Here is a 22,694-nt window from a genome sequence, read left to right on the forward strand (position 1 = left end):
AACGTCTACAAGCTGGAAGCTCAACATCTACAAGCTGGAGGCTCTACGTCTACAAGCTGGAAGCTCTACGTCTACAAGCTGGAAGCTCTAAGTCTAGAAACTGGAAGCTCTATGTCTACAAGCTGGAAGCTCTACGTCTACAAGCTGGAGCTCTAAGTTTACAAGCTGGAAGCTCTACGTCTACGAGCTGGAAGCTCTACGTCTACAAGCTGGAAGCTCTACGTCTACAAGCTGGACGCTCTATGTCTACAAGCTGGAAGCTCTACGTCTACATGCTGGAAGCTCTAAGTCTACAAACTGGAAGCTCTATGTCTACAAGCTGGAAGCTCTACGTCTACAAGCTGGAGCTCTAAGTTTTCAAGCTGGAAGCTCAACGCCCTACGAGGCATCAACACGTGGTCGGGGACCCCAGTGAGGGTCAGACCCTTCGTAGCTGTAACTCCTACGTATAGGGTAGTTAGCTGGGTGGTCACCACCCTAGGCTGTATCTGGTAAAGGGGCAGTGACCCCTTTGTCTTAACGTGTTGATGTTACAATAAATGTGTTGCCTCTAAAGAGAAACGTCTGCGACTCACTTGGACTCACTGCACATGTACACTTGTGTCTCCCTACGAACATCTCTATTGACCCATGCATTCACTTGACTCGGAATGCATTTCCTTTGCACGAGACGTCAAGTTTTATTTTTACCTGTACGCTAGCGGGATGGTCTTCTGTTGTACTAGTACGGAGGGACACGTGTCGTAAACCCCGGAGGGTGACCTTGTCTAAAAGTGGGGCACGACATGGTGAATGTTAAATAAACTTTTAACAATGTTAAACGCTCAACAAGATTACCAAAGATGCGATCTCCTTTTGTTTATCGCGCATTCTGCTTTTAGCTCTCACCCACTCTGTATATGAGGGAAGTCTGTGATGCCCATCGCTTAATTTGCACAAGAAGGATTCAGAAGGGGGGGTGCTTGGGGCTTCAGTAGGGGGAACTGCCCACTCCAGCCCCGCCGACGCTACTTTTGCTGCTCGTTGTGTGTCTGGGTCTAGACCAGACACACAACGAGCAGCCTTGCACCCCTTTGGTTCTCAATCGTTCAAAAAAGTAGAATGTTAATAACTACAGAGGGTTCGATGAAGCAAAGTAGTTGTACTTACGTGCCAGTGCTTTATTGCGTTTCGATTATTTACCTTCTAAAACTAAATCTGGCCATGTCTCGCACCCCCAGAAAGGGCATCTCGCATCCCTAGGGGGTGGCGTGCACCTCAGATTAAGAGGAACCACCGCTCTAGACGTATGACCGCATCACCACAGTTGTCTGTTTGAGCTGAAACATTCTCATGCAGGTTTCATCATGTGCTTGTGCAATGACTCGATCATGCTCAAAAAACTGACCACGCTGAAGTACGACCGAGCTCCTTTCAACTCAATTTAACTAAAAAACGATGTTTTATTTTAGCACTGAGCTATGTAGATCTTTATCAGAAGCGACCTGGCCACTGCTGATAGCTCAACACAGTGGCTTATCGTTTGCAACTTTATAGCAGCCAACGCATGTTTCTATATGTGGAGGGAAAAACTGGGGGACCAGGAGAAATAATCCACGCGACTACGGGGTGAACATGCAAACTCCGAATACACAGGCGTGGGGTCAGGATCGAACCCACGACCTCCTGTATACCAGGCGATGTAGTTAACATCTCGCCACCTTGGCGCCTAACCGCACACCCCCTCTCTCAACAGCTGGATGAGACCCAGAACCAGGTTCGCCGACTACAGCGCTCGCTCGACGAACAGGTGGAGACCAGCGAGAACCTGCAGGTGCAACTCGAGCACCTTCAAACCCGGTACAGAGCACAACATTTAACTCCTTCCTGTTCTGAGACGTCTGCAAGGTGCAGGGCGGGTGGGTCCCGTTCACGGCTGAATCTCAGAACGCGCAAGCGCTTAGCGTAAATTTGATTTAGAGAGGTGTAGCGCCGTTGTTTATAAAAGACGTTGTACTCACCGTGGAGAACCATGGCGACACGACATGTACTCTACGATAGCTTGCGCCAAACTGTGCCACACGCCCTCCCACACGACCTTGTTGGAGCCTATGTACTGATAAAATCATTGTTTTTCTCCTCCAAAAATCCATTCCGATGATGCGTACACGTACGTCAACGGAATGGGAAATGGTTGATCAAGGTGCGATGCATTAGGAAGCCTCACTGAGGCTTTTAAAGACTCTTTCAGGAAGGTCCTGCATTTGGATGTTTGGCCAATTTCATTGCAGAGCGTTTGACACATGGGAAGGAAACCAGACTCATCGGCATCATCAGCAGTCATGATCAATTCACTTCTGGAATGAAGGCCACTCAAATGGCCTCCCAAATTTAGACGGAAATAAAAACAATTATGATTATGAAAGAAGGAAGCGCTGGTAATGCATGTCTCACCATGAAGAAACGCTATGCATGTGAGGGGGTAATGCTCAAATTCCATAAGAAATTGATTTAAGAATCCATTGCTGTACAGCCATTATCTGGCTACATCACAACCAAAGTCTACGACACCTGGTATTCCCATTTAATCTGCCATCCAAGTACTAACCGGGCATAGCTGCCAAGATCGGACGATATTGGTTGCATTCTTAGGCAAGTTACGTAATATAAACTTACCAAACCTTGATACACATCAATAATTACCCTCTGTAGTTATATTATATATATGATCAATTAATGTTATTCATTTACCTAAGAGAGCCTAGCAGATGTTTAACCACACTTTTCAGAGGAGTCCTGCTCAGGACATTTTGGCCAATTCCTTTTGGGGCATTTTATGCACAAGAGTTCCCACACAGACGCCGTACGTGAATCGGCTACCAACTTGCCATGCTGCTTTCCACTGACACCCCCCACTCCCAGCAGCCCTTGCGCGGGTGGACGATGCTTCACAGGACCGGCTTCGGTGCACCGCACCATCGCCCGCATGTGAGGTGCCGAGTTGGAAGGCGTGTGCCACCGTGCTTAGCCAGAGTTGGGCAAATCCAGCAGCCCTAGGCTGGGGTCTCGCTTATTTTTTTCTCCCTCTCGATGCGTTTCATATCTCACCATGTGCCACATGCACAAGATAAATGGCAACGCGTTCAGTCGGCAAATGCCACAACTCCATCAGCATGCGGAGTCCAGGCTTATTCACATTCAAGCAACAAAGTCGTACCGCATCTCAACATCCCCAGTGTAATAGATGCAATTGAGAATTACGGAGCTGCGTGTGAATTCTAATGCAGAGTTAATGTTGTGGATGAATATGCCATGGTGATATCGTTTTCTTCACGGCATTTTGTTCGCAACTGTCGGTTTATTTATATATATTCGCTAGTTTATTCATTCTTTGTTTAGTTTACAAATTGATTTGTGCAAATGGGCAAAAGCGTCATCGGTTGTTGAGTTTCGCAATCGGGAAAAAAACAGGATTGAAGTGTATATGGAAATCGCATAAAATAAAGCCATGTTAAATAATGTGTGCCATTTCAATGCCATTTTTCCATTTGGCCCTCTGCTGCAACGCATCTGCAAGAGTCGAGGCTGTGTTTCATTCCATAGTGTGCTCGGCCCTTGCATTTGCAAACGGTGTGGGGACGTGAATTCCTCTGATGCAGAATGAGAATGTGGGACGAAGAGTAAAAGGTTCAGAATGGTACCTTAATGAAACGTTGACTTGCATTTTTTTTTAATTCACAGCAGGCACGCAAACAACAAGGCGGGGGAGCGTAATGCCAGCATCAGTCCTCTGGGCCAATACGTTCTGACATTCATTTTAAAAGCCCCATTGGGGTGTGTTATTGTGAACGTGGGTGGTGACCTGTCATCCCCATCTCAGCTCTTCGTGTGTCTTCTGGCCCCATTTTCCAATTAAAAGCTTTTGTGCTCCCTAACTACAGCCCTTGCCACCGGTACCAAAATACCAAAGACGCCACTCTTGCGGATGACACTGGCTTCAATCGCTGGCTCGAGTGATGACTGAGACAGCGTGCGGTCCACTTCCCCACCACTTACCACACCGGCAAAGAGCTTTCGTGTACACGCTGCACTGAGTGATGTGGACTGCACAACCACTCGTCTTGCAATATTGTTTTTTGCCAGAATGCCTTGGTTTGTCTTTCTGACCTTTGAGCATTTTTCCAGCGCGCTAACTATCCGAGCAGTTAGTTAACAGCCATTTGATTTAGTTTGGAATATTTCACGGTGGTATGATGTTGTCCAGGGACAGATACTTGATTTAAAAATAGTTATTATTCATAGAAAGGGAGTGGAAAGATCTTAGTCGATTGTTGATGGGCAGAAAGGAAAAGGTGAATATGTAGATTGCAGACTATATTAGTTTACATTGTTCAAAAAAAAGATCCCCCGTCTAGCCAAACAGACTGTAGGGGCAAGTGCTGTTAGCGAGCACCTATGAAGGCCGGCACGGCACACGAGGGGGTGGGTGGCCAACACCACGTCCGGCCGCCTTTGTCTCCCTAGTAGCGATGCTCACACATCGCACCAGGTACTCATTTGAGGCTGAGTCGACCTAGGGGAGGCCCAGGACCGGTTCAGATAATCGTCACTGGTGTTGGCCGTGAGCGGAAATCGAACCCGGGTCGCCAGGTTTGTAGCGCAACACGCCAACTGCTACACTACCACTACTTTGTACAGTACATACATGCACATACAGCATGTGCGCACATAAATTAATTTTGCATATATAACATAAATATAAGGGGTGGAACGGTGGTTAGCGCACTACGCTATGAACCCTGCAACCTGCTGTCCTGTCCCAGCCTTGGCGAACATCCTTGGCTTGTGTTCTCTGCCATTGGTTCCGTGCCACCAGCAACCGACACTAACTAGCAGTGGGTTGACATTGGGAGTTCAAATGAATGAGTATATATGATCATACAAGAACAAGGAGAACATTTGGTAAAAGCATACCAATGCAATTGTTGCAACACCCTTTTCAAAACATTGATCTTGTTTTATATTTTAGAGAGTGCCTGAGCTCGCGGGCGCTTTACATCGTTTTAAAAAGCAGTAACAAAAAAAACACAAGAGGCTAAATTTAGATGACAGGGAGGCGTACAAGGGCCGAGGAATGAGTGGCCACAAGAGAGGGCACACAGGGGTCACGAAAGGACAAAGGAGGGACGGGAAGGAGTGGAGGGGCGAGGCGAGGGAAGAGGAAGGGAACGTAATTTCATGGCCTGTCTTCACGTCTGCCGTGAGTGTACTTGAGTGTCACGCCGAGCATCAGGAGCATACATTAGTATTGACAGTCGCGAATTATTATTGTTAAAAAAAATCAATAATTTGGCCAATTGTTATTGAAAATATGTCATTCGATTGCCTTAGCAATATAATCGAGTCAATAACCTTGGTACCTTAAATTATTCCTGGCAACACACACGCCATAATTTTTTGCTGATGACAGTGTTGGATGGGATATACAGTATGGTTTATTAATAGAGCCTTCAAATCGCTCCTAAACTTTTTCACAACATTTATAACGGTAGAATACTTCTTCAATCAATGATCACACGCCTAAGGCAAGCTTATTATGCAAACACGTCAAACAGAGGCAAGAGGTGTCTGTTCCTGAACCCATTAAGGCAGTACCGGATATCCTAGTAGCAAAAGAAGCTGCATATGTAGTAGCTACGGGCCCCGCACTTTCAAGGGCCCCACACTAAATGCTTTCAAGCTATCAATTCCCGTTCAGTGATTCTGCACTTGCTTTATTACTATAGTACCATACTCACTTCAACTTTTATGAACGACCGGGTGTTTAAGGTTATCGATTTGTCGTATTATCTGGCTGTATAGAAAATGAAAAAAATACAATTACTTTAGTATGCAAGTGAAAAATGTGTTTTAATATTTAAGTGTTGTTTTTTATTATTATTTTTATTTAGAGCCCCTTTATAAAGTATGCTACAGGCCCCGCACTAGTTTAATCCGGCACTGCCTGAAGGGCAATCAAGGCACCAGCCCTATTAATATTATAGGATCCGGTGCCAAATTATGTATTTTGTATTTTACAGCTCATTAGTAACAAGCAGCAAGCCTATAGGCTACGGGGACGTACGGTCTTCACTGCGAATAATGTAGTCTGCAACCAGTGTTAATGTATTAATTAGTTTATATTTTAGTCGTAGTCTCGGTCTTGTTGAACGCAACCTGTGGAATTTAAGTCGGGTCTTGGTCTTTGGATTCCATGCAGTCATTATCTTAAACAGATAAAATAAATAGTCCTCTGATGTGAGGGGTGTGCAATTGTCCCTTGCCTCCCTCCCCCAATATTATCAGGTCAGCCAATCAATGAATTCATTAGATATTTTGATTCACTTGCGATGAATTACACCATACTTCGGTCTTCCTCACTCCTTTGCAGTCTCTAATAACGCTACTAAATTATTGCCTGAGTCTGTGTCTTCACCGAGGTCCATTAATTACGTCTCATCAGTTGGTCACGCTTTGTGCGATGGTGGGTCAGTAGTCGTGTCGTAGGCACCGCCAAGCCTTGGTTTCCATGCGCTCGTTGTCATCATTGACTAAAAGTAAAATAAAACGCTACCGTTTGATGAATATTTTTCGTTACCAATTTCGTTAAGAATCTGAACCGTGCCTGCAACGTGGCAACGGCGTGTAGGCCAGGGGCGTTGTTTAGTTGGGCACAAAAGCCACCTTTGTCCGCCCTTCCACACCCTAAAGCTTCTCTCGAAAAAAAGCCATGTTAACCCCAGTGTCCTCAGTGAAACCCCACTGCAGCTAAAACATTTTTTTTTTAAATCCCATGACCGAATTATCCATAACTGGCTGTCTCTCCAATAAAGTCTAGCCTACCATTGATATGCAGAGCTGCGCAGAAAAAAACACTAAAGACATATGCATTTAAGTGAATCCATGTGGAGTATTCTGTATTTACATATTTTAAAGCAAAACTCAATTTACTCTATGTGTTTTATTCACTATCATCATCAGCTATGATCTATCTGCTGCTGCTTAAAGACCTCCCCACACTGCTACGATCCCACATGAGCTGACGTCATAGATCCATCTCTGTGGTGGACATCCTGCCCGGTGGTGGTTTTCCTCCTTTGGCTGCCATTCTGTCACCTGTCAGCTCTCATCCCTTCCAGCGATGTTTCATCTCCAAGTCCACGTTCCTTAATCGTCAATACGATGTCTCTAATGTTTATTTATTTCCCGATCCATGTGTTTCTCAAGCTCCAAGCATGCATATGTGCATGCTTCTTCATATGCACTTTTCAGCTTTTTTACTCAGTACAATATATATGTTTCTGACCCACATTTGTAAAGTTGGTAACACACCCTGATTACAAAATACCATTCTTCAGGCGCATCGCTTTGTTACTTTCATTATAATTTCAAAAGTAATCAAGCGGATAATGTAATGTTTGGATAATATACGGGATTTCAGGTATGTTATCCAGATATGTGTACAACTTCTCTTCTGAGCTGCGTTGCATTTATCATCCAGCTTATGGTGTGGTCATTGATGCAGCCTCGCGATTGTTATCATGTGAAGTTCACAACTTTAGAAGAAATGTATTTCCCGAGTAGAGCCTATTGAACTATTAAGTTGTTTTTAAAGAGCGACTTGGTGTAATCGGTTCATCACAGCGTAAACTCTGCAAATCTGGCAACTGCTCATGCCATCGAATGGAATAGACCAAATTCAACACACAGTGATAATGTTCTTCTTGGTTCTTTAGGTAAAGTCACGTAGAAGGGAAAAAATAAAATAATGAAAATAAAACGTAATAAAATAAAATTCTCACGACGTTTCGGCCACAACACAAGTAGCCGTCCTCAGGTGAAGAAACAACTGTCGGAAAGACAGCGCTCCAATGGAGCGCGTGACTTTATCGAAAGAACCAATAAGATTAATCCCTGCAGTCACGAAAGCTTTAAATCGAAATTTAACAGTGATAATGCTTTGTTAGTTTATTTTCAAATGCCACACAAAAGACAGACAAGCAAGGGCAATCAGAATTTGTGTCACAATAATTATTTTTTGTCAATTGTTCTTCCAAGTAAAATTATTAATTCCCTCGTAGTCATGAACACACCGCTTGTGTTTATAATAATTCAAGTGTAAACACTCCATGCAACGTGAATGTTTTTTGTTTGTTATTTATTTAAGGCTAGGGGCCACTCAACAAATAATTGAAGAATTCATTTAGGCAAAATAATTTTTAGAGGAAGTCAAAATGTTTTTAGAATGTATTATGACAACATATGCACAACATATTTATGTTTTACTATTTTAAGCAAAATAACAATCATTAGCAATGTGCATATTATTTCACGTGATGAAAAGATGTTTTCTTTTTCATGTTGGAGTAATTCATTCAAATAAAATACAGGTCATCCAGATTAATATTTCCACGCAATATTCATTAGTGAAAGGTATGCATTTATTTAAATGCATAGGCTTCAACTTTAATGGGTCTTATCGGCAATGAGTGATCTCGTAAACCTATAGACCATAACCCCATAGCATGCCGGTGAATGTGAGCAGGCCCTATTCAACATCTATGAGCTGTAATTATTCCATGGCTTCTCACGCCAAGTCCACGGGGTGAGCATGGATTTTACAAATCCATCTTAACGAGATCTTCCAATCCTTATGTGCGCTGGCCCCGTTCAAATCCCTCCCTCCCCTTTGTTGACAAATGTGACCATGGGGACGTGGATACCTGGCATTCTAGAGACATGACTCAGGCAAGATCCATTCTTTCTCAATTATTGTAAAAATGGCATCCACTGTGATCTATTATACACGCACATGCTGTGAAACATTGTCTTGCCATTCAGTTTTAAGAACCCCACAACAGCAGGACCTTATGTATTGAATTGTTTTCCATCCCCCCCAAAAATTGCCAGAAGCTCGTTGAATTTGGGTGATGCGGCTGCACATTGGTGAGTTCGCATATTGTGCCATGAACCCGGCAATCGGAGTTCAATTCCCAGCGACGCTCACATCAGTGAAGAGTGATTTATGATCCTGTCCTTGGCCCCCTCTTTAAACACCTACACTGCCTGACTCGCATGGGGATGTATGGATAAACAAACACCATGACTGACACAGAATGGGGAAACAGTGGATTGACAGAGGGCTATTAATAATAATAATTAATGTGAAATGTTGAAATTACTATATAATTTATAACAATGATTCCATACTTAAGCCATTTAACTGGCTTCACTCTTATTTGAATACTACTTAAACAGTTCTGTAAGCTTATATTGGAATGCTACTGATCGTTCAGGATCAGTGAGTATTTTTAAAAGATATCATGACCAGACGAAAGCAGCTTTTACTGAGAGCCATATTCGTAAGTCGAGGCTCAGCTCTGGCTCGGCCTCTAACATGGCTCAGGTCAGGCTTGAGCCACTCGGTTACTTCTAGAGACGCATGAACGAGCGGCTCAGCGCATGGCTCGGCTCTGGCTTCACTCATGGACATCCTGAGCATGGCTGGGACCATGCTCAAGAGCCGGCTCAAGTTGAGCCACAGACAAGCCTGAACCAAACCCTGACTGAGAATAGAGGCTTAAGTGTATGCAGAGAAACTGGGCAGTGAACCCACTCAATTTAAGGGATAATTATAATGTCCCACCCAGCTCCGTGGCATTATAAATGGGTACACCATGGTCATTCGATTGGCAGGTTGCGTGTGGTGGAGTAGAGTTGTAGGTACTCCTGCCTCTTCCGAGATATCTGGTCAGTGTCGAAGAGTCGACCATATACCATGGAGAGTGGCTCGCTTGGGCTCTCTAGAGCTCTTTCTGGTGGAAGCCCTTCTGCCAGCAGCGGTGTGACCAAGCAGCACCACATAACCAGTAGGGATGACGGCTAATTCATAAGACTGGTGATGGAATGGCAAACCAAAAAAGTGGAACACTCTCAAGAGGACATTCACTGCAGATATGGTGCAATGATATCAGTTGATGGGCCAGAGCGAGACAGATTATGGCTTCGCAGGGATGGCGATAGCGTGGCGAGGTCATCATGCAGCAGTGGATAGACCACCGATGACGACGATGATGCCTAACTTCGCCCGCAAGCTAAATTCAGCAGTGAATAACACCTCCACAAATCTCGACGTTAACAGCTCACGCAGTTCCTCTTACAATCACTGCACCGCGTGCAGCGTTTGATGAGGAGGGGTTACTTCATTCTCAGTTTAACAGCAGAGATGTGCATGCGTTTTTAAATCAAGGGATGGAGAGGCAGAGAGTCAGGCTGCCTCAAATCTGTTCAAATGGATCACGCAGAGGCTGTGATCATTTGCGGTGGGGGCAGAGGGGTGGAAATGCCACGTTTCACGGTAATTGCTTAACTTCAGAAATCAGAAAGATGTGGCCACGTGATCAGCGGTTGTGTTTGTTGGGACAGCTCCTGGGGGGCAAGTCAGCGTGGCGCACAGGACCACTTCCATCAAAACAAAAGCAAATCAAACTGGCATTCCTATCGCACACAGCAATCAAAATGCAGGCTTGTGCACAAACAGTTTGGCACGTGACATGTCGGTGTGATGGAAAAGGGCAGATTCAGAACAATGCTGCATCACAATCAGTCTTGTGTTTTTATCATTATTATTCGGGAAATTTGATTGATTATAAATGTTAATGCTCACTCGGCCATTAGCGCCTCATCTTTTCTGATGTGCCCGGGTGAAATTACAGCACCCTTGCAGAAATGTGATTTAACAAACGTTTGGCCAGGAAAAACGACGATGGCAGATGGCTCGGTGCTCATTAGACACAGCCAATGATCGTAACTCTGCCACACACAATGCCTCGCAGATGGATGAGCCGAACACTGCACTGTAAACAAATTCATAACCAAACATCAACACATCAACACGCAACTACTGTGAAGATGCTAAAATATTTATTTGAAATTCCAAGTGTCACTTAACTGTTCTCATTTGAGCTTTCGGTGGGAAACCTAACTTTTGAAACTTTCATGGCATTTGTATTATTTTCTTACGAAGGTTACGCCTCCCTCCCCCCAAGCCACAGTGAGCATGAGGCAGCACTAGTGACCTTGACGGGTATAATTTATCTTAACATGCTATCGGCACAGCAAGGCACTCAACGCATGGCTGCCGAGATTTGATTTGAGCCCTCTAAATAAATAAATAAGCTAGATGGGGTGAGCAAGTTCAGAGATAATGTACAATTGTGCGTTGCCGCATAATGTTTGCTTGTAAGTGTGTGCAAAGTGCGCGCCAAAACGCATTGCACATTGGCTCGCTTGCATGTGACAATTCCCATGGTGGCAGCGCCCACTTACATGTGGCAACGCCCATGTGACAATTTCCATGTAGCAATGCCCACTTATATGTGGCAAATCCCATGTGGCAATGCCCACTTACATGTGGCAATGCCCATGTGGCAACGCTTACTTACATGTGGCAAATCCCATGTGGCAACACCCACTTACATATGGCAATGCCCATGTGGCAACACCCACTTACATGTGGCAATGCCCTTGTGGCAACGCCCACTTACATGTGGCAATGCCCATGTGGCAACGCCCACTTACATGTGGCAATGCCCATGTGGCAACGCCCACTTACATGTGGCAACGCCCATGTGGCAACGCCTACTTACATGTGGCAATGCCCTTGTGGCAACGCCCACTTACATGTGGCAATGCCCTTGTGGCAACGCCCACTTACATGTGGCAATGCCCATGTGGCAACGCCCACTTACATGTGGCAACGCCCTTGTGGCAACGCCCACTTACATATGGCAATGGCCATGTGGCAACGCCCACTTACATGTGTCAATGCCCATGTGGCAACGCCCACTTGTGGCATTCCCATGTGGCAATGCCCACTTACATGTGGCAATGGCCATGTGGCAACGCCCACTTATATGTGGCAATGCCCTTGTGGCAACGCCCACTTACATGTGGCAATGCCCTTGTGGCAACGCCCACTTACATGTGGCAACACCCATGCGGCAATGCCCTCAATTACCGTGGAGATACGTGACAATGGACTTTCGCGACACACAGTGTTGATTTTGCTCACAAAATGAGTGACGGCGTTTTGAAATCAGTAAAGCGTTTGTTCTGTTTTGTCTTGTCCAACGATCACTATAAGTGGATGAAAACGACCAAGTGAAACCTCTAAGGCTAGATCATAAAATGGATGGCCCATGGAAACGTCTCGTGAGGTGAGTGGTGAGGGTGGCCAGGGAAGCCTCTGACAAGGAAGATGTGGGCGCCTCTAAATGTCTGTTGAAGCAGAGTGAACTGAAGCCCGCTTTTAGTATTTCGTTTGCTGCTCGATTTTTAGTTGGCCTCCCAAACGGTGTTAATTCTGTAAATGTAACTGGTAGCAAAAAATATTCGTCAAAGAAATAATGAATGTTTCGTCAATGATGGCCATGAGTTAACTAAAATCATCAAGCATGATGAGTCCAACTGCTGACCCAAGAACAAAGCCTGACTGATGATACCAAATGACCAAGTGTTAATGAAGACGCAGACTAAGACATTTACGAACGTTATTAGAGACTCCAATAACGAGGAAGACTACAATTGAAAATTACTATATATGTGTTGAAACATATATTCTCAGTTCAAGAATATTATCAGGGCTAATAACATAGGGTAGCAGGTAGTTTGTGATAAACGACCTCAGGGCGTGACGACCCTGCCTTACGCGAGTCCCAGGCACAGCTGGCCCGGCTGTCAGTACCTGGTAAGGGCCCCTCCCAGGGTTACGCGGTTTTCTCACTGCCTTGTGAGTGTCTTGGGAGAGTCAATGGCTAAGGGAGTGAACCCCGACAGAAAATCAGGAGTGGGGCCCCTCAGGCGGTTTTGTGACGCACTGCGGCACATTCCCGGCGGCCCCTGCAGCCAAACTGGTACCAAACGTCGTGCTACGCACTCCTTTGGACATCACCAGCAAGGCCGAGGGGGGGATCCTGACGCATGGGCAACCCAGGATTTCCAGAATAACCTGCCCGGGCTTTGCGCCAACAGGAGGTGCAAAAATGGGGAGAGGACACTCCTCGGCCACCTAATCGTGGCCAAGAAACACGGATGGCAGCAGTCACGGGTTATACGCTCATTATAGATTGGCATAAAAAATGGGCGCCACGGGTTGCCATCGTCGGTGGGAGGGATCATTGCACCCCAATGGATAGCTACCGCCACCCGCCTCAAGCTGGGCAGCCCCCGGCCAATAAGGTGCTTTCCCGCCATGGCTCACCTGCTCCAATGGGTGCTTGGAGCTTATGGTTCATCACCAGACAGGTGGGCTGCAAAACCTGCACCAGACAAAAGCAAAACAAAACGAAAGAAGGTTCCAGCCCTTCATTTTGCAAGCTGGAATGTACGTGCAATGTGTGCTGGACTGTCCGAAGATCTATTGCAGATTGAGGACATTCACAAGACTGCAGTTATCGATAGACAGGGAGTTGGCGAGACTCCATGTCGATATTGCAGTACTGCAGGAGACCCGGCTTGCTGGCAGTGGCTCACTACGAGAGAGTGACTACACTTTCTACTGGCAAGGAAAACAGCAGAACGAACCAAGGCAACACGGTGTTGGGTTCGCCGTCAAAAACACACTCCTTGGCATGATAGAACCACCGACTGCAGGCTCCGAGCGGATTCTACTCATGAGATTTCTCACTGCTTCTGGCCATGCAAACATCCTGAGTGTCCACGCCCCAACACTCTACTCACCTCCGGAGATTAATGACCAGTTCTATGAAGAGCTTCACAATATTATTCGCAAAATCCCCAGCTCTGAGCACATGTTTCTATTGGGAGACTTCAATGCAAGGGTTGGGGCTGACCACGACGCGTGGCCCGCATGCCTTGGCTATCATGGCATTGTAAAGATGAATGCCAGTGGCCAAAGACTACTGGAGCTTTGTTCATACCACAATCTCTGTATCACAAGCTCATTCTTTCTCACACAATCATGACATAAAGTATCATGGAGACATCCAAGGTCTCTTAATTGGCACCAACTGGACCTCCTCATCACCCGACGAGCCCTCCTCAACTCGGTACTCATCACACGCAGCTACCACAGTGCAGTCTGTGACACCGATCACTCGCTGGTATCCAGCAAGGTCAGACTACGCCCCAAAAAGATACACGGACTCAAACAAAAGCGCTACCTACGCATCAAGTCTGCCAAGACATCCCTCCCAGAGCTCACTCAATTATTCCAACACAGCCTTGAGCAGTCCCTACACGACACACCAGATGGAAGCGTGGAGAGAAAGTGGGCATACATCAGAGACGCCATCTTCAATGCATCCATCAATACCTTCGGCAAGCAGACAAGGCGGAACACAGGCTGGTTTCAGGAACACCTGGCTATATTGGAACCCATCCTCCAAGCCAAACGCATGGCGCTCCTGAAGTACAAGCAAGTCCAAAGTACAGAATCATTAAGGGCTCTGAAAGCTGCTCGCAGTGCAGCTCAAACGACCGCCAGACGCTGCGCCAACAGCTACTGGGTGGACCTCAGTAGTAGGATCCAACTCACCTCTGACACTGGCAATATCCGTGCCATGTATGAAGGCATCAAGACAGTTTTTGGTCCAAACATCAGGAGGATTGCCCCCCTTAAATCCAGCACAGGGGCCATCATCACTGATAAACAAGAGCAAATGGCCAGGTGGGTAGAACACTACTCAGAGCTCTACTCACGAGACAATGGTGTGTCAGAAGCTGCCCTTGCTGCTGTAATGCCCCTACCAACGATACACGAACTGGACAATGTTCCAACCTTGAAGGAACTTGACAACGCCATCAACTCACTAGCCAGCGGCAAGTCACCGGGACAGGACGGCATCACACCTGAGGTACTGAAATGTGGAAAACCCGCCGTCCTCACAAAACTCCATGAACTTCTCTGCCAGTGCTGGGAAGAAGGAGCAGTGCCTCAAGACATGAGAGACTCCAACATCATCACCCTATATAAAAACAAGGGTGACCGTGGGGACTGCAATAACTACCACGGCATCTCCCTGCTGAGCATCGTGGGGAAAACCTTTGCCCGTGTGGCCCTCAGCAGGTTACAGATGCTAGCTGAGAGGACGTATCCTGAGGCTCAGTGTGGCTTCAGAGCAGGAAGGTCTACAATTGACATGCTTTTCTCCTTGCGTCAACTACAGGAGAAATGTCGAGAACAGAGAATGCCCCTGTACTTGGCATTCATTGATCTTACTAAAGCCTTTGATCTCATCAGTAGGGGATGCCACTTCAAACTCCTCAAAGTGATCGGCTGTCCACCGAAGCTGCTGGCAATCATCTCCTCTTTCCATGACAACATGAAAGGAACAATACAGCACAGCGGCACCACCTCAGAGGAATTTCCCATACTCAGCGGTGTAAAGCAGGGGTGCGTGCTTGCCCCAACACTGTTTGGCATCTTTTTCTCACTTATGCTCACACATGCCTTTGGGACAGCAGAAGAGGGAGTCTTTCTTCACACAATATCTGATGGCAAACTTTTCAACCTTGGCCGTCTCAGATCCAAAACTAAAGTCAGCAAAGTTCTCATTAGAGAACTCCTTTTTGCTGATGATGCTGCGCTGACAGCTCACACAGAACAAGGTTTTCAGACACTCATCGACCACCTTGCCAATGCCTGCAACAACTTTGGCCTGCAAATCAGTCTAAAAAAGACCAATGTCATGGGCCAGGATGTCAGAGACACCCCTTCAATAAACATTGGCAGCTACACCCTGGAAGTCGTTCAGGACTTCACCTACTTGGGTTCTACCAATCACCTACAATTTGTCCCTTGTCACAGAAATTGACAAGCGCATTGGGAAGGCGTCAACAGCTATGTTCAGGTTGACTAAAAGAGTGTGGGAGAACAAATCCCTAACGTTCAACACCAAAGTACAAGCGTACCGGACCTGCGTCCTTAGCACCCTCCTCTATGGGTCTGAGTCCTGGACAACATACGCCCGTCAAGAACATCGACTAAACACATTCCACCTCCGATGTCTCAGGTGCATCCTCGATATCAGATGGCAAGATCACATTCCCAACACCTCAGTTCTCAACTTGGCCAACATTCCCAGCATGTACTCTCTACTCAGTCATAGGCGCCTGAGATGGCTTGGACACGTGCGCCGCATGCAGGATGGCAGAATACCCAAGGATGTCGTGTACGGCGAGCTGGCATCAGGCACACGGGCCACTGGTCGCCCAATCCTGCGCTTCAAAGATGTCTGTAAACGGGACACGAAGAGCTGCGACATCAACCCAAATGACTGGGAGAAAACTGCCGGCGACCGACTCAGCTGGCAGCAGGCCGTGAAAGCAGGCCTCAGGAGAGGCGAGGAGAAAAGACACACTGCTTGGCAGACCAAGAGGGAGCAACGTCAAGAAAAAGCAACAAACACCTCTGGAGCTGCCACCGCATTCACTTGCAATTGCTGTGGCAAGGATTGTCACTCAAGGATTGGCCTACTAAGTCATTCCAGGCGCTGCAAAACCTACAGCTGACCTCGTAAGGAGCAAAAAGAATTGTCTCTCGAGACACAAAGGCCTATGGTAGTGGGTAATAACATTCAGTGTGGAGAAATTGCACACCCCTAACACCGACATTTAATAACTCAGGGTATTAAATTGATTTGAAGCTTTCGTGACTGCAGGAGTTACTCTTTGGTTCTTTCGGTAAAGTCACGTAGAAAGAAAACACATTAAATAATAGAATACGACGTTTAGATTGCAACACAAGCAATCGTCATCAGGTAAGAATAAATGAGAAAACAAACCTAGTAAACTTAGAAATATAATGCAATACAACACAGAGAGTCGGCTAACACAACAGTCAACATCCTACCTGGTTGATTCCGTAATCTTAAATTAAATGTCTGAATTGTTGAGTCCACCATACTAAGAGAATGACTCTGGATTTGAAGCTTTCGTGACTGCAAGGATTCATACTCTTTGTTTTTTTTCGGTAAAGTCACGTAGGTTAAAAAAACAATAAAATAAAAGAAATAACTAAATTAAATCACGACGTTTCGGAGGCAACACAAGCTTCCTTCATCAGATGTAAAAAAAGGCACAGCAAAATAACTGTAGAGAGACCTATTTGTGATGAGAGATTGTTACATAGGGAAAGAGGAGGGGGAGGAGCCAGGGAGGACAGCCGCAGGATGATTTTTTTTACCTACGTGACTTTACTGAAAAAAACAAAGAGAATGACTGCCTGAAATACACAGCCTAAGACCTGACTAACATTCCACAGGTTGTGTTCAACAAGACTAAGACTACAACTTAAATATAAACTACTGATTAAATTAACACTGGTTGCAGGCTACATTACACTCAGTGAAGACCACACGTCCCCCTAGCCTACAGGCCTGCTGGTTGTTACTAATAACCTGTACAATAACAAATACATAATTTGGTTACTGGCTTCTGTGTTATTAACATAGCCAGTGCCTTCAGGGTGGGGGGGAAATTTCACACTCCTAACAGCAACATTTAATAACTGAGAGCAGATTCAATGTTTGACTGCTTTAGTCGATGATACTTTGAGAATGGCTCAACGACATCTGCAGACTAAGTCCTGACTAAAAGTCCGCAGGTTGGCATAAACTCGACGAAGACCACGACTGCATTTTTTTGTAAACACGTCGACCAAATTAACAGTGTACACACGGAGATTTCCGCAAGAAAGTGCAGCACGTGACTATGCAGGCTGCGTGACCTGCAACCACACATTCGTGGCAAAACAGCACACAATTGGCATCGTCTTCTCCCCCCATTGGCAGGCTGAGGCGGCAGCAGACGGACTCGCTCTTTGGGAAGAAGCGGAGTGGAGGACGCTACGAACCCAGCGAAGGTGGAGCTGCAGGGAGCGAGGAGGATGACGGAAATTCCAGCTGACGGCATTACTTGGAGGAGAGGCGGGTGGGGAGAACGATGATGTTGTTGGGTGCTTCGTTTTGTTGTCCTTTCCCCGCACCTCCGATTAGCAGGGTTGGCTACGTACAGCGCGTAAGAAGTTCTACATACATACATATATGTGTGGGTAGCAGAAAGTAGCGAGGAAAGCTAAAGCCAGGGAACTGTTCAAGCAATTTTTGAGGTCACCGGCAAAAACACACTCCATGTTAGAGTCTCAGATTATGAACTCAAGTGATAAATAACATCAACCAGAAGAACATGATCCAGCAATATGCTGTTAAGCTTAAGTGCTCTTTACTTTATTCACAAGGTACAAACCTTGAAATTATAATTTCCTAGGGCTGCGACAATACAATATTTATCATATCCTTTAGGGGGTAATGCTAAGATTGAAAGTGCTGATCACTCCTCTGAAACGTGGCTTTACTGGAGGGCCCCCCCCCCCCCCCCCCATTAATGCAGAGCCCCTCGTGTGGACAGTCCTGTTGCGCTGGCCTGCTCACAACGAATCTAGAGGACAAACGATGGCATTTGCTACGAGCGTTTGCAACGGGTACACAGCGTCAGTTGGATAGTGTCTCACCTCCACCCTTCTTTTATGCCCACTTTTGCATACACACGGAGGTCGAAGCAAGTTAAACGACGTTTCGGCGTGCAGGTTGAACCTTTGGACCAAGCGGCTGGACCACAACTTGACGTGTCGAGTTGTGGCATTTGTTTGCAAAACCCGTTGCATTCCAAACCAATATTTGTATTTTTCTAACGCGTGGCACGTAATCTAAAATACACACTTGTTGGTGTTAATAGCATTGCAGTCCTATGATACCGCATTTCTAATCTCGTTTCACTGTCAAATTAGTATCGGAAGTATTTTATTTGCAGGCGTACACCCAGAGAGAGAATCTTACAGGGATTATCTTACAAACACCCCAGATGCACATCACTGTTTATAGTTCTGCTAAGTTGTATTTATCACAACTCAGAATAACAATGATGAACATTTAACGACCGTTGAGATTTCTGTTCCCGGATCCCTCAAGAATAAATGTTTCTGTTGCGCACAATCTATATCGTGTGGTCCGCTTATTGCTTCCATAAAAAAGCATTAAAAAGTCCTGACACAATCATTACCATCTATCCATTCGCTATCATGGCACACCTTGTTTGAAAAATTTAATGTGCAAGATACAACGTATCATGTTGCATGCTCTCCATAAAGACAAAAACAGTTTGTATTGATTGTTTTGAATGTGCTGTCATGTACATTGAGTTAAATGATGCTTGTCAACGATATTATAATAGTCACCATAAAACCCAGGTTTCAGGGCAGCAGGGATCTCAATAAGTAAGGTTATGAGGAAATCTGGGCCATCCAATTATTTAAGTAATCGATTACTCTACCGATTGTCAGTTGGGTTACCCGACTAACCAGATATCACAAAATTAATAAAGGGGCAAATGTTTACCTCTTGTGCCAGGTGTGCCTCTGGATGGGAGGTAATGGGGGGCGGTGGTAGGGCTTGATTTGTCATCGTGAGCCGTGCTAGGCGTGGCTGCTAAGGGCAGCCCCCATATTTAAAAAAAGGAGCCCAACTAATCGAACGTAAAAAAAAATGTTCGTCGATTCATTCATCTCAAAGTTGTGAGTTCGAATCTCGGACAGGGTTGAGTCGGCCCCATCGTCTCTTGCAAGTTGGCAATACACACACCACCTGATTTAGGCCGGAAGGTGGGGCAGTGGTTTGCATGAGTTTGTGTTCAGTTTGTTGTCCTTCCCCCGCACCTCCGATGAGCACGTTTGGCTATGTGCGGCGCGAAAGAAGTTCAGCATACACGCAGGATAAAGTGATTGTTTGCCTGGTGGCCACAGCGGAACCTCCATTCTTGTTGAAGAGAGATGAACATTCCATCTCCGTGCCAGCGCCAGAAATCTACAATGAGAGGACCAGCAGCGGGAAGCCCCGACCCTCGAAGGGGAGGGGCTGGTGCCAAGAGCTCACGGCGGCCACTGCCAAAGCGCTCCGTCGCTCTGGAGACCTCACAATGGTTTTGGGGCAAGGTCCGGCATCTTCTGTGGGGGCCTCAGGCGAGGCGGTGATTAATTTCCGCCTCGCACCACAGCTGCGCCCTCTTCCCTTCACGTTCAGACCTTCTGTCTGAGTGGGGGCGTACGTTAGCGAGACCTGTAAAACCCTGCGTCTCACGGCGTGGCCATTGGTAAGGAGGTGGTTCCCCCAGCTCAGGCCTTCGCTGCAGGCCATCCGCTTGGAGGATTTTACGGCTTTCATTTGGCGTTATTTCTGCCTCTGGTGTCAATTCTGGGGTTTGGCTCCCACCTATTGCGGAGCAGCTCCACTCACTAAATGATTTTTTTTTTTACCAGGTAAGGCCCACTGAGCTGTAACAGCTCTTTTTCAGAAGCGACCTGGCCACAAATGATAGCCCAACTAAATGTCTTATCAGGTGGAAATGTATAGCAACCGAATACTATGAACGCGTGATGTTGATTCTAAATTTGGAGGGGAAAACTGGAGGACCCCGAGAAAAAGCCACGACCACGGTAAGAGCACGCAAACTCAAAATATACCGGCGTCAGGGTTGGGATCGAACCCACGAATTGTATACCAGGCGAGGTAGTTAACATCTCGCCACCGTGGCCTCCCAGTTCCTTGTGGAGGGGTTTCAACGAGGCGGTTCTCTGTTCTCAAGGTCAGGGCGTCTGCAATTTCTGCCTTCCACGTGAATGTTGGAGTGGGGGGTAAGGCTGATAGATGTCCTCTTCGATCTTGCCACGCATGTTTTTGGGGCTATTTCCTAGGTACGCCCCCTGATAAGGTCAGAGGTCGCTCCTTATGACTTGCATCTGCTCCTTACCATCTTGGCGGCCCCTCCATTTCAGTCCCCCCCCCACCCCCGGCTACCTGCTCACTCAAGTTACCGGCTCTCAAAAGGTTTTTCTTGATTGCCATCACGTCGGCAAGGAAGAGGGTGAGCGAGCCCCAGTCCCTGATGGAAATCCCCCCCTCCCCTTCGCGGCGACCACCAGGGAGCATGCCGTCCTTCGCACATCCCCCTCTGTTCGTCCTGAAAAGTTCGTCACAATTCCACGTGAACCAGTGGAGCATTTGCGCCACTTTTTTCAAAAAAAATCTTGCTGTGGTTTTCACACCTGATGATGATTGCTTGTGTTGCAGTCGAAACGTCGTGAGAATTGTATTGTTTTTCATATTTTTATTATTTTATTGTTTCCCTTCTACGTCACTTTACCGAAAGAACCAAGAATATGAATTCCTGCAGTCACGAAAGCTTTAAATCGAAATTCAGTGGAGCATTGTCTCCCTCTTTCTGCCCGCCTCCTTTCCGCTCCCCTTAAAAAAGCAGCATTTAGGGCCTTTGTCCTTCCATCTAAATCGTTCTTTGAGCCAGCGCATATCTGACCCAGCTGTTCCTCCATTTTTTGGTGGTCCTCGTCACGGAGGTCTGGCAATGTACACAGGAGGCTTACGCCGTCAGGGGGCGGGGGGGCCGGTCCTCCGCCGACCCGGTGAAATCCCCACTCTACGCGCGCGGTGGCCACCTCCTAAGCCAGCAGGGCCGGGGTGCCTCTGGCTGAGATATGTTCGGCAGCGGTTTAGAACTCGCCTCCTTCACATTCACAGTGCTATTGTCGTCTTGGTGGCCTGGTGGCCAGGGTGTAAAGCCTCTCGTTGGCCGTGTCGTAGTGAAACCGCTCCCTTTGTGGGTTTTTTCTCTCCTCATTTAAAGCCGCGGTTTGTTTTTTGTGCCCTCATTTTTAGTTTCCGCTCGGTTATTACTCGTTCATCTCTTCATAACAGTGGCGTGTGGCGGTGGCCACCGGTGAAAACGAGGCTTAACTTGAGGACTGCAAATAGATGCAAGCACCACACATTTCGAGTGTGGTCACGTGGACACATTGGCTGTAGGAAATTGTAAATTATGTTCAAGATACATTTAGGCAGGAGACCGTGGCAAAAAAACCTACATTCATAAGTTAGCATCTGAAATGTATAATTTAAGGGGCAGGATTATAGTGCATGGTATGCTGCGATAGCACATTATCATCTTAGGAAAAAGAGAGGTGAGGCCAAGTCAAAGGTCAGTGATCCTTGGTAAATTCGGTTAGGCTAGTGGATTCAAGGCAATATTGGATGCACTATTCCTTTCTAAATCAGTCCATTATACCACAATTGTGATTGAATTGAGGTTTATTCTATTTGTGTGCATTTCCCATATAAGACAAAGAAATCACTCTTAAGAGAAGGCTGATACTTGATCGTGAAAGCAAGCATTGACGAAAGTCCGTTGTTGGTTCCCAAAGAGCATTTGTGCAATTGTGAAGTCTTCATCAAAGGAACCCTCCTGTTCATTTCATATCCAGTGGCCAATTAAATGCCTTGCTGCCAATTCAATAGATGCAGTTATTATGCTCAGCGGTGATGGGATCTCTAGTCTTCCCTGTGCTCGACTTGAGGCACACCTTCCATAAAATGACTTCCCATAAAATCGAAAAATGAAAATACAAATTTTATTTATTTGTATTTACCACTTACCTTTCTTACACTATTCGTTGCACACGGTTGCACTTTATTTTTGCGCGCGAGTTCCAATTTACTTTGCTCGGTCGGTGTTAGCCGCTGAAATCTTGATGGTTTTCTTTTCTCATTCCTATTGGCTATATGCCCCCTGTATCGTACCCATTCTAGTGT

At 46.3% G+C, this 22,694-nt stretch overlaps 1 protein-coding gene across 4 annotated transcripts in view; it reads left to right on the forward strand.

The window, feature by feature from the left end:
• LOC116944145 (coiled-coil domain-containing protein 102A-like) overlaps positions 1 to 19,033 on the forward strand; it is a 122,190-nt gene extending 103,157 nt beyond the window's left edge. For all 4 annotated transcript variants that reach the window (XM_076068278.1, XM_076068279.1, XM_032957615.2 and 1 more), the window contains exons 9-10: positions 1,736 to 1,839; positions 17,832 to 19,033. In XM_076068278.1, coding sequence (XP_075924393.1) covers positions 1,736 to 1,839; positions 17,832 to 17,946 — 219 coding nt within the window. In that variant the 3' untranslated portion in view covers positions 17,947 to 19,033. The remainder of the gene's footprint in view (positions 1 to 1,735; positions 1,840 to 17,831) is intronic.
• Positions 19,034 to 22,694: the final 3,661 nt, after the last annotated feature.

This window comes from Petromyzon marinus, chromosome 20, assembly GCF_048934315.1.
Source record: "Petromyzon marinus isolate PM22_M1 ecotype Great Lakes invasive population chromosome 20, UKy_Petmar_22M1.pri1.0, whole genome shotgun sequence".
NCBI classification, from domain to species: domain Eukaryota; kingdom Metazoa; phylum Chordata; class Hyperoartia; order Petromyzontiformes; family Petromyzontidae; genus Petromyzon; species Petromyzon marinus.